At 39.5% G+C, this 13087-nt stretch overlaps 1 protein-coding gene across 1 annotated transcript; it reads right to left on the reverse strand.

Annotated features, from left to right (window-relative positions):
- Positions 1-11541: 11541 nt before the first annotated feature.
- LOC132182615 (riboflavin synthase) lies at positions 11542-12557 on the reverse strand. The gene has a single exon (XM_059595918.2). It carries the CDS (start codon positions 12471-12473, stop codon positions 11640-11642), a length of 834 nt encoding a protein of 277 aa, XP_059451901.2. The 5' UTR covers positions 12474-12557; the 3' UTR covers positions 11542-11639.
- Between the last annotated feature and the right edge of the window lie 530 nt (positions 12558-13087).

Here is a 13087-nt window from a genome sequence, read left to right on the forward strand (position 1 = left end):
ACTGTTGGGACAGTTGTCAACCCAGGTAGCGACTCGGATTCAAGGCCTGCTAAGAATAAAAGAAGGATTAGTGATGGAAGGCCGCGAAGTGGGGGGGTGTGGCGGCTATTCCACCTCCGATGCCTAAGTTAGAATTATGGAGAGATTACAGAGAATAATAGAATAGAAAATAATATCAAGATAAGAGTAGAGAGAGAGAGATTTCCCTGTCTTTTGTGTTGCAATGGGCTGCTTCTTTTATAGATGCCCTGGTATATGAGTGTTGGGAGGACTCTTACTTGACTCCCGAACTCTATGGAGTTTGTTTGCTTAGGTGGATGTTTCCCATAACATTATGTGGAGAGGTTGTGGTGGTTTTTGACCGTATTTGGACTGTCTTCCCCCATTTTATGGACACATGTGGTCTTGTTTTAACTGCATGGTTCTAAGGTGGATCTGGCTGCATTAGTGCTCATTTTCTTTTATGAGCTTTTGGTCACAAAGTAAGGTTCATTAGGCCTTCTGATGTGTCTACAAGCTATGGGCTTTTCTTTGTTATCGGTGGGCCTTCGTTTGAGCTTTGTAAGGAGAGAAGTATTTTGTCACACCAAACACGATGTTTAAAGAAGAAATACAAGAAAAAAAAATGCTAAAAAAGAATCCGAAGACAACCCCATTGACAAGGCCTTAAAGGTGGCGGTGGATTCCCTTGAAAATCATCCTGAGGTTGTGATGTTGTATATTCTTCGGATTCAAAGCACCGCAGCCGATTTTTTGGCATTGTTGACAAAAAAGTTGTCATACGGAGTAATGAAATATGACTTTTCCGAAAACAAGTCTACTGAATACAAGACATTTTGGGATGACCAGCAAAAAGAGGATCCTGACATGGTTAACTTGCTGCAAAAATCCTTGATATGAGAAAATAGTATTCCGAGGGTTTTGAAGAAATTGCTCTTAGAAGATCTACTTCTGACTACTCTCAAAGTAAACGAGGAAAAAGACTATGAAGTGATTTGCGTGATGCGTATAGCAATTATTCAACCAGCACCAAAAAAATTCAGAGAAGATCTAGAAAAGTTGATGAAGGTTATCACTTTTTATTTGAAATAGTTTTTTTAAATATTTTGAAAAATGTCATGTGAAGTGGTTAACTTGCTGCAAAAATCCATGATATAGAAAAATAGTATTGTGAGCATTTTGAAGAAATTGCTCCTAGAAGATCTACTACTTCTAAAAAGAAGAAAAAGACTTGGAAGTGATTAGTGTGATGCGTGCATAAATTGTTCAACAAGTACCAAAAATAGAAAGAAGATTTAGAAAAGTTGATGAAAGGTATAACTTTTTATTTGAAATATTTTTTTAAAATATTTTAATGAGTATTTTCTAATGTTGATTTTCCTTCCTTCAGGAATTGTGAAACAACTAGAAATGGGAAATGTCGAGCAGATTGTTGGGAGATACAAGTCAAACACGATGATTAAAGAAAAAAGACGAGCAAAAATGCGAAAAAAGAATCTGAAGACAACCCCTCTAGCCAGGCCTGAAAGGTGGCGTTAGATTCACTTAAAGCTCATCCTGAAGTTGTTGTACTGTAAATTCTTTGGGTTCAGAACACCACAACCTATTTTTTGGCATTGTTGGGAATAAAATTGTCTAGTGAAGTAAGAAAATATGATTTTGCCAAAAACAAAGTCCACTGAATACAAGACATTTTGGGATGACCAGTAAAAAGTAGATCCTAACATGGTTAACTTGCTGCAAAAATCCTTGATATGGGAAAATAGTATTCCGAGGATTTTAAAGAAATTGCTCCTAGAAGATCTACTTTTGAATACTCTCGAAGTAAAAGAGGAAAAATACTATGAAGTAATTAGCATGATACGTGCAGCAATTATTCAACCAGCTCCAAAATTGAGAGAAGATTTAGAAAAGTTGATGAACGCTATGACTTTTTATTTGAAATATTTTTTTAAATATTTTGAAAAATGTCACGTAAAGTGATTAACTAGCTGCAAAAATCTATGATATTGGAAAATACTATTCCGGGCGTTTTGAAGAAATTGCTCCTAAAAGATCTACTTCTGACTACTTTTGAAGTAAAAGAAGAAGAATACTATGAAGTGATTAGCGTGATGCGTACATTAATTATTCAACAAGCACCAAAATACAAAGAAGATTTAGAAAAGTTGATGAAAGGTATAACTTTTTATTTGAAATATTTCTTTAAATATTTTTAATGAGTATTTTCTTATGTTGATTTTCCTTTATTTAGGACTTGTGGAACAACTAGAAATGGGAAATGTAGAGCAGATTACTTGGAGATGTAAGTTAAACACGATGTTTAAAGAAGAAAGACAAGGAAAAATGCTAAAAAAGAATCCAAAGACAACCCCTTTGAGAAGGCTTTAAAGGTGGCATTGGATTCACTTGAAGCTCATCTGGAAGTTGTGGTATCATATTTTCCTCAGGTTTAGAACACCACAACCGATTTTGTTGGCATTGTTCGCAAAAAAATTGTCATGTGAAGTAATGAAATATGACTTTGCCAAAAACAGGTCTACTGAATACAAGACATTTTGGGATGGCCAGCAAAAAGTGGATTCTAACATAGTTAGCTTGCTGTAAAAATCCTTGATATGAGAAAATAATATTTCGAGGGTTTTGAAGAAGCTGCTCCTAGAAGATCTACTTCCGGCTATTCTCGAAGTAAAAGAGAAAAAAGACTATGAAGTGATTAACATGATGCGTGCAACAATTATTAAACCAGCACCAAAATCGAGAGAAGATTTAGAAAAGTTGATGAAAGCTATCACATTTTATTTGAAATATTTGTTTAAATATTTTGAAAAATGTCATGTGAAATGATTAACTTGCTGCAAAAATCTATGATGTGGGAAAATTGTATTTCGAGCCTTTTGAAAAAAATTGCTCATAGAAGATCTACTTCTGATTACTTTCGAAGTAAAAGAAGAAAAATATTATGAAGTGATTAGCGAGATGTGTGCATAAATTATTTAACCAGCATCAAAATCCAAAGAAGATTTAGAAAATTTGATGAAAATGAAAGGTATCATTTTAAAAGTTGGGAGTGGTATGGCCACCCCCAACTTGCAACACCCAGGCTAAACGGGTGTGGTTCGGCCACCCCCATTTAACAAGTTGGAGGTGGTCGAACAATCCCATAGGTGATGTAGATCGAAGTGTTTGGGATTTCATGAGGAAGACGAGAATAGATGGTAGTGTGAAGACACCCCGAAAGATGGTGACGCGATCCCAAATTCGCGCGGCAGAAATGGAGGTTCCTAGAACTGTGATCGATTGCACGATGACTGCGATCGAGTGCCCAGCCCCTGAAAGTGTGATGCCCGTTCTTGGTACTATGAACGATCCTCCTCTGTGAATGCGATCGATCGCATGTTTGAGCGCACCTGGCCTCTGGAAGTGTGATCGAGCGCTCGTGTGCCTACGATCGAGCATACGCATGGCATTATGTTAATTTTTTGTCTTTTATTAGCTTTAAACCGACTTTATTTCATTGTTTTACTAGGATTCGGGTTTTGGGAGTCTATATTCCGTTTTTTAGTAGTATTAGGAGTCTTGGAGGCTATAAATACATGCTTATAGCCTCTAGAAAAGACAGTTTATGATTATTATTTGGTTTTCTCAATAAGAATACTTAGAGTTGAGTTTCTTCATTACTTTCCCTTAAATTCATTGATAACATCTATTGATTTGAGAAGTTTTTCTTTGATTATTGTGGTAGTCTCATAATCTTAAGGTATTTCTCCCTTCTACTTGTTGTTTTCTTGTTCACCACTATCCATTGCTGCATCAGTTAGTATCAAAGCCCAAATTTCTTTCCATGGCGTCGCCAAACACAAGGGGAAGGGGTAACCGCAATGCAAATTTGGAGAACGTGTATGAACATGAGGACTCAGTTCGTGGAGAACAAGCGGCGGCATAGTGGCAATTTATGGAGGACACAATTGCAGAATTGAGGGCATAACTTGCTGCCGCCAATACTCGATTGGCCAATCCGGAGGTTCATCGTGAGTGTCGTCACCAACCCTCACCGCTCGGCTCGGATGGGGAAGACGAACAAGGTACAGAGAATGAAGCTGGGAACCTTTTTGCAGGGCGCAGAGTACATGGCCATCAACCCCATATACAAGCCCATGCCAATCAATGGGAGAGCGGTTTCAAACTCGATATTCCAGAATTCTAAGGGGATCTTCAGCCCGAAGAATTTTTGGACTGGGTAGCGGCAGTTGGAGAAATTCTTGAGTTTAAGGGGGTGCCTGAGGATCGACGAGTTTCTTTGGTCGCAACCAAATTCAGGGGAAGAGCTACGGCATGGTGGCAGCAATTGAAGCAATCAAGAGAGCGAAAGGGCAAGACAAAGATCAACAGGTGGGAGAAACTGTTGAAGCAAATGCGGCTAGCCTTTTTCCCCTACAATTATACCTGAACCATGTATCAAAAGCTACAAAATTTGAGCCAAGGTTCAAAGTCCGTGGATGAATACACAAAAGAATTCTACAAGTGCCTAACACGTGTTGATCTAACCAAAACAAATGACTAACTAGTGTCCCGATATATTGGAGGTTTGCGTCAACAAATTCAAGATTCTCTAAGCCTCTTTGATCCTCATAATGTGTCAGAGGCCCATCAAAAGGCGCTATTGCTAGAAAGGACGGCTTCACGAGGGACTTTTGGAGTATTTGGTTGAGGAATTGGGGGAAGCACAAACCGATCAAGCAGGCCATTCACGGCGCGAAGCACCACTCAAACGCTAAACCAAGGCTGGACCCTAACTACCACGGGACGACCGACCCGAGTTGCAGCAACTAATGGGCCTAAATATTTTAAGTGTGGCGAACTGGGCCACCCAATGGTCGATTGCCGCAAAGGGGAAAGGTATGATTAGGAGCTACTTATCGACTCGGGAGACACCTTCGATGAACAAGGCGAAGGAGATGAGCAAGAAGCAATCGTCGACGACTATGAAGGGGTTGATGAAGAATTTGTTACCGGGGATGACAGTCCTCTATTGTTTACACCCCGGAAGGCCGAGAATGACGATGGCCAGCGCCATAACCTTTTCCAAAAGACATGCATGATTGGGGGCAGTTGTGATAATGTAGTGGCGGAGGAAACGGTCCGAAAATTGGGCCTTGGGATGGAGAAAAACCCTGCACCATATCGTTTGAAGTGGCTTAAGAAAGGAAACAAGGTAATAGTATCCAAATGTTGCCTTGTGAGTTTTTCCATTGGCACTAAGTATAAAGATGAAACATGGTGCGATATGGTGGCCATGGATGCATGCCAATTTTTACTCAGAAGGCCATGACAATATGATAGGAATGCTCATCACAACGGGAGGAAAAAACCCTATAGTTTTTTGGTGGACAATGTGAAACTTACTCTCCTACCAAATCCGAAAGAAGAATCCAAACCTTCTAAAGGGGCGGGTCAAACGCTATTGGCCAAGCACGAGTTCATTTAGGAGATGCTAGATTTTGATTGTGTGTATCTATTATATGGCAAGGAGTGTAGCTCCACAGAGGTAGTGCCGGAAGCAGTGAAGGGTTTGTTAGAAGGATTTTTGGATGTGTTCCTAGTATAGTTACCCGAGGATCTACCACCCCTTCGTGACATTCAACACCAAATCGACTTGGTGCCCGGGTCGAGCCTTCCCAACCGACCATACTACTGCATGAGCTCCAAGGAGCATGAAGAGTTGAGGGGACAAGTGGAGGAACTACTAGTCAAGGGGCATATTTGGGAGAGTTTGAGCCCATGTGCAGTTCCAGCCTTGCTCATGCCTAAGAAGGATGGAACATGGAGGATGTGTGCTGATAGTCGCGCCATCAATGAGATCACAGTAAGCTACCAATTTCCTATTCTTCGTTTGGATGACTTATTGGATCAATTGTGTAGGGCAACAATTTTTCACAAAGCTGGATTTGAAGAGCCGGTACCACCAAATTTGGGTGCGGGGTGGTGATGAATGGAAGACCGCGTTCAAAATGCGAGAGGGGCTCTATGAATGGTTGGTGATGTCGTTTGGGTTGTCTAATGCTCCTAGCACCTTTATGAGGGTGATGAATCAAGCATTCCGCCCATTCATCAGCACTGGCTAAATGTTCCTTCATGACTGACTTGGTCCTTTTTCTTGGATACGTGGTGTCCAAAGATGTTTTGGCGGTGGATGAATCGAAGGTAGCAGCAGTCCGGGATTGGCCTCTCCCAACTACACTACATGAGGTACGCAGCTTCCACGGGTTAGCATCTTTTTATTTATTCAAAACTTTAGCACCATCTTGGCGTTGCTTACGGAGTGTATGAAGCCGAGGAAATTTATGTGGAGTGACGCAGCAACTACTGCCTTCGAGTTGATCAAGGTAAAATTGACTACAGCCCCATCACTAGTCCTTTCAGATTTTGACTTACCTTTTGAATTACATTGTGATGCCTCAAAGATAGGCATTGGGGCGGTACTCAGCCAAACGGGCAAACCCATGACCTATTTCAGTGAGAAATTGAAGATCACACAACTCAATTACAGCACCTATGATATTGAGTTCTACGCGTTGGTGCAAGTACTGAAACATTGGAGCTTATACCTCGCCTACAACGACTTCATCTTGTATTCGGACCACGAAGCCCTAAAGCACCTTAATAGTCAGATAAGTTGTCATCCCGACGTGCTAAATGGGCCGCCTTTGTCCAGCAATTCTCATTTACAATAAAGCACAAGTCGGGCGCATTGAACAAAGTGGTAGAGGCCCTCAGCCGGAAAGCATCACTATTGACCACAATGAATTTGGAGGTACTAGGATTTGAATTATTAAAAGATTCTTTGACTATTGATCCGTTTTTTGGTCCTATTGTTGGGGAGGTGTCATCAGGAGTGCGGGAAGACTTTGGTCTATACAATGGGTTCCTCTTCAAAGGTACTCAACTGTGCATTCCTGAAGGCAGTCTACGGTTGAAGATTATCCAAGAACGCCACAATGAAGGTCACATGGAATGGGATAAAACATTACAACTGGTAGCAGACCAGTTCTATTGGCCAAGCATGCGGAAAGAGGTGGAAAGATTAGTGAAAAATGGCCGAGTATGTCAAGTGTCCAAGGGGTCGGCTACCAATTCTGGATTGTATATGCACCTTCCTATTCTGGAGGGGCCATGGACCAATGTGAGTATAGACTTCGTGTTGAGCTTACTAAGGACCCAAAAAGGTAACGACTCCATCTTTGTAGTTGTTGATAGATTCTCTAAAATGGTGCATTTCATTGCTTGTAAGAAGACAGCCAATGCAGTGAATGTGGCACAATTGTATTTCAGAGAGCTCTACCGCCTCCATGGGCTACCATTGTCCATATTTTCCGACTGTGACACAAGATTCCTTAGCCACTTTTGGCGATGTTTGTGGCAATTGTCATGTACCAAGCTTGATTTCTACAGCGCTACCAGCCACAGACAGACAGACGGGCAAACGGAGGTTGTTAACCGCTCATTGGGAGCCTTACTTTGGAGTCTGGTGGGGGAGCACCTCAAGTTATGGGATCAAAAATTGTTCTAAGCCGAGTTCGCCTACAACCGTTCAACTAACCGGAGCACCGGCCTTAGCCCATTCACCATCATTTGTGGGAGTAATCCTCGTGCCCCGTTGGATTTAGCACCTATTCTAGATTTGAAGCGACCACATGTTAAGGCCGAAGACTTAATAGTCCAGATACAGGAGGGTCACAAGTTCACCATTAAGAATTTACAGGAGTCCATAACAAAGTATAAGGCGAATGCATATAGGAAACACCGCGCAGTAGAGTTCGAGGAAGGGGATTTTGTGTGGGCTGTGTTGACTAAAGACAGGTTTGCTGTGGGAGAATACAACAAGTTGGCTGCCCACAAAATTGGTGCGGTAAAGATTATAGAGAAGATCAATTTGAATGCTTACCGATTGAAGTTGCCTAGCCATATTAAGACGTCTGAAGTCTTTAATGTCAAACACCTTGTCTCGTTCACAGGTGAATCTTTGGATGAGGATGTGAATTCGAGGGCGAATTCTTTCCAACCAGACTCGCGTGGCAGAAAAGAGGGTTCCTGGAACTGCGATCAATCACACGATGACTGCGATCAAGTGCCCAGCCCCTGGAAGTGTGATGCCCGTTCCTGGTACTGCGAACGATCCTCCTCTGTGAATGCGATCGATCGCATGTTCGAGCGCACTAGGTCTCTAGAAGTGCGATCGAGCGCCCACGTACTTGCGATCGAGCGCACATGGGGCATTATGTTAATTTTCTGCTTTTTATTAGCTTTAAACCGACTTTATTTCCTTATTTTACTAGGATTAGGGTTTTGGGATTCTATATTCCGTGTTCTAGTAGTATTAGGAGTCTTGGAGGTTATAAATACATGCTTACAGCCTCTAGAAAAGACAATCTATGATTATTATTTGGTTTTCTCAATAAGAATATTGAGTTTTTTCATTATTTTTCCTTAAATTCATAGATAACATCTATTGATTTGAAAGATTTTTTTGATTATTGTGATAGTCTTACAATCTTATGAATATTTATCCCTTCTACTTGCTGTTTCTTGTTCACCACTATCCATCACTGCATCAATAGGCTATGAGGATGTTTGGCCACCCCCAATTTTTTACCCCTTTTTATTTTGTTATTTTATTTTATTTTTTTAATTTTAGTTACAATTTATTTTCTTATTATTATTTTTTTATTTTCTGCAGCCTACATGGCACAAAAAACATATGTACCACTTATGATATAATGCAATTAAGGGTATCGAACTTTTAGTTTCTTTCAATTATCCTCTTCCGTTAGGATTTTTCATTATTTTTTGTCAAAATACCCCTTTTTAATAAAAAAAATTGCAAATATGTTTTTTTTTTTTTATAAAATAAGTAACCGCTTGAATCTTTACGATTTTTTATAATAAAAAACATAGGTATTTTGGAATTTTTGACAAGATTTAATTGAAAATTCTAATGAAATTGGGTAATTGAAAGAAATTGAAAGTTCAATACCCTTAATTGAGAGTTTTTGAACTTCAGATGAGTGTTTTCAAAACATGTGAAAGTTCATGAGAGTTTTGTGAAGTTTTCCTTAATAATTATAAGGAAAAATTTCACTTACCCCCAAAGTATTATGGGTTTTATAATGTTAACCACAAATTACCAAAAGTTGTAATGTCGGTATCTCATTTTCAATCCCTTTTAATTTAAGCCCTATTGTTGAGGTTTAGGGTTAATTTAAACAGAAAACAAGTCAAATATCTCTAATACTCTTGTAAAATTTATAAAAATATAATTAATTAAAAAATTAAGAATTGATAAAAAGAAAAAGTAAAAAAAAAAAAAACCTAAACAGGAACCAGAGCCCACCGAAGAATTTTTACTTTTTTGAAAAACAAAATTTAAAAATGGAAGTATTTTGAACATTTTGCATTCTCTGTTAGAATTTTCTGATAACATTGTAAATCTCAGAGTAATTAAGTGAAGTTTTTCTCTAATAATAATAATAAAAATAAATAAATTCATTAATGCGTTAAGCTTATAACAACATTGTGCGATAACTTGTTGAGGTTAAATCCAATTGAATTGTTTAAATTTGCACTGCTCATCTCTATCCATTTTCCAGTCAAAATTGTCATCTACTAATTTGTCTTTGTCCCTGCTGTTTGATATGTGTGAAGCCGAAAACTTGGACCCAGATTTTCGTAATGAACTCAAACAAGTAGCCTCCAAAAGATCAGACTGCTGGAAATCGTGATTTGAATTCATGTACTCTTAACATCATCAAGCTGGGAATTTTAATTCTTGAGATATCAGAAAGATCAGACTCACCTCCATGGAGATGGAGAGTCTACATGTGGAATTATTTTGAAAAATCATTCCAACGTCATAATCTTTCAAACCGAAACTTTGACAAGAAAAATAGCTAAAACAATTGTGTAGAGACTAGAGAAGGTAAAATGAGGAAGAATAAAGGCCATCAGAATATCTACCAAGTTGTACGTTGGGTAATGGGCCAGTTCGAAACCAAACATAGATATGGGCCAAAGAAGGAGTAGACTGTAGAGGCCTATCAAACTATAGCCCAGAACATGTGCAGCATGATTCATATGAGTCGGGTAATACCCGCCACTAGCAGAATCCTCCGACTCACACGATAGAGCTTATTACCGAGAATCGCCCGGTTATTGTCCTGATTATCTCAGGATCCATTACTAAACATGGCCACGATCTTCCCGATTATTTTGAGACCCATTACTGAGAATGGCCACGACCGCTAGTTATAACCGTTCTCATAGAATTCTTGGGTAACATGAAGGCCCAAGAATTCAGGCATAGCAACTGTTGTTAACCGCCAAAGGCCCCTATATAAGGGAGCCTCTACCCATGTAAAAAAGGTCGACTCTTCGTGAATTCAAGTTATAGTTATTATTATTCTTCAAAAATCTTACTAACTTAGGCATTAGAACTATTCCCAGTAGTAGGTTATTATTTCTCCATCTTGCGTGGTTCACTCATTCGGAAACTGTTCTAACACAAGATATTGATGTTTTGCAAAGTTCCAGTGAATATAATGTGTTTATTACCATCAGAATCAAACAGTTGTGCGTAGGAGTTCATTGTCAGAGCGGGAATGAAACTCAGTACTTTAATCAGGTCAAGGAAGAAACTTAAAGTGAACCAAGGAGCCTTTCCCTTTGAACTTCACACAGCTAGAAAATAGGACTTTAAGCAAATAGATGAGCAATGTTTCCAAGCAATTTTTATAGTTTGCGAAATCACTGAAGAAATGAAACAACCAAATTAATCCGCTAAACAGATATTTGTCATTTGTCATACCCAATAGAATCTCAGCCATCATTGATTTGTATCAGCCCTTAATCTATTTGATGTACTACCATGTATGGATAAGGTGTGGACATCCGAAACAGAGTTTATGGCAAGATCTCTAAAGCACCAAGACCAACTATCTAAAACAAAAGCAACACTCAAAAGTCATATTTTTATTCAAAATGCTCTCCAATTGCTACATCAGAAGTCCAGTAGTTGTATACAAGATCAAAAGGACTTTATTTTGAGTTTTCTTTTATCTTTATTACTAAGAACCGTATATTATTGTTCAGTTCAATCTAGGGCCATTTACTTCTCTCATTCTGGAGAGTATGGCTTTACTATACCACAATTACCACAAAACCATTTTCAGTTCAATGGTGATCATGCCTAGAAGTTCCAAACGAAGCCATGTTTTCACTTAAGGAACCTCCAAGACAGTACATTTCACATGATACAAATCTTACCAATTTAGACAATAAATGTGAGAGAGTCTAAATAGGTCTCGGACAGTCCACCAATCTATTTAGGCAAGTGTATTCTATAAAATGCACTAGCAATCTAGATAGCAAATTGCTCACATGATCATACCAGGCAAGTCTAAAATAACACTCTTTCCATGCAAGACAGCTAAAGCATCTTCCAAGAACAGCAAACATCTCAGAATCAACCAAAATGAAACAAGCAGCTCTCAGAATTTGGTCTTTCTGATTCAACCAATAACAAAATACACTGCAACAAACAATGATACATTAACAGAAACAGAAGCATAGTTAAATGCATTTTGTCATGAAGATCTAATAGAGTCAACAAACCCACTACTTAGCAGCCTCTCCACATACTTGCCCAATATATCCACCTCCAAGTTCACCTTCTGCCCAACTTTCTTGGAAGGAATCACCACCTTCTGCTGAGTATAAGCCACCAATATGAAATTAAAGCACTCCTCCCCATCAAACACATCCACCACCGTCAAACTAGTCCCATCCACCGCTATAAATCCTTTTGGAACTATATACCTCAACAAATCTCTCCCTGCCTTTACCTTAACCCACAAGGAATCCCCCTCGGGCTCCTTTGATACTATCTCCCCCGTCCCATCCACATGTTCCTGCACGAAATGCCCGCCCATTCGGGTAGTGGACCTCACCGCCCGCTCCAAGTTCACCGCCGAGCCCGGTTCTAGCTCGACCAACGACGTCTTTCGCAGCGTTTCGGGCGACAAACCGACGGTGAATTCGGACGATTGGGTATCGAATTCCGTCACCGTAAGGCACGTACCGTTGACGGAAATGCTATCGCCGAGGTTTACGTCTTCAAGAACGGTCTTTGCGCCGATTCTCATATCGAATCCGCCTTGTTCAGCGATACCCAGCTGTTTGATTTCGCCCATTTCTTCAACAATGCCGGTGAAGAGGCAGCAGATATGTGATTTGAAGTGGGTTTTGGTGTTGGGTTTCTGGATTGGGAGGAAGAGGGTGAGAGTGGAGGGTTTGAAAATGGGGTTGAATTTGAGGTGGGGCTTGGATGATATGGAGGGGGTAGTGAAAATTAGGGTCTTAGGAAGAGAGATTTTTGGGGTTTTGGATAAAAAGCCGAGAGAGAAAGAAGAAAGTCCCATTTTTCAAAAATTTTCCGTTTGGTTCGCGGGAAAATCTGGGGTTTTGGGTATTGGAAAAGTAGGGCTGCCAGATGGGGGAGAAGAGCAAAACCCTGAAGCTTTGGGCACAAAAATCAACCAGTTAGTCGTAGAATATAATTTTTTTTTAACGGAAATATTAAATTTCATTCATAAAATATTAAGAGCATAATCACAGAGAATAACCTATGATAAGACATAGTCGGATGTTACGAGGTTGCAAAATTATAAATGTAATCAAATTTTTTTACATTCAAATATTATTCTTCCGTTTCCGTTAAACCATATACAAATACAGTTATAAATCACATATACAACACATATGATTCGATCAGACTAGATCTAAAACATGATTAGATCTGCATTTTGGTCTAGCCTATTGAGGGGTGGTGTACATCAGTACATGCGCCCTGGGGGCACTCATTAATCACACGCATTATCGTAATTATCCGTTATTTTTATGCAAATGTAATTAATAAAAGTCCTTATCTACACATGCAAATGCCAGATAACCTATTTTATCGTATTGATAGGTCCGATATAAGCATGAAAATTACGTCCCATGCGTATTGATTACGTACCAAAGGTGAGTGTCC

The sequence above is a fragment of the Corylus avellana genome, chromosome 5 (genome assembly GCF_965113065.1).
Source record: "Corylus avellana chromosome 5, dhCorAvel1.hap1.2, whole genome shotgun sequence".
Classification (NCBI taxonomy): Eukaryota; Viridiplantae; Streptophyta; class Magnoliopsida; order Fagales; family Betulaceae; genus Corylus; species Corylus avellana.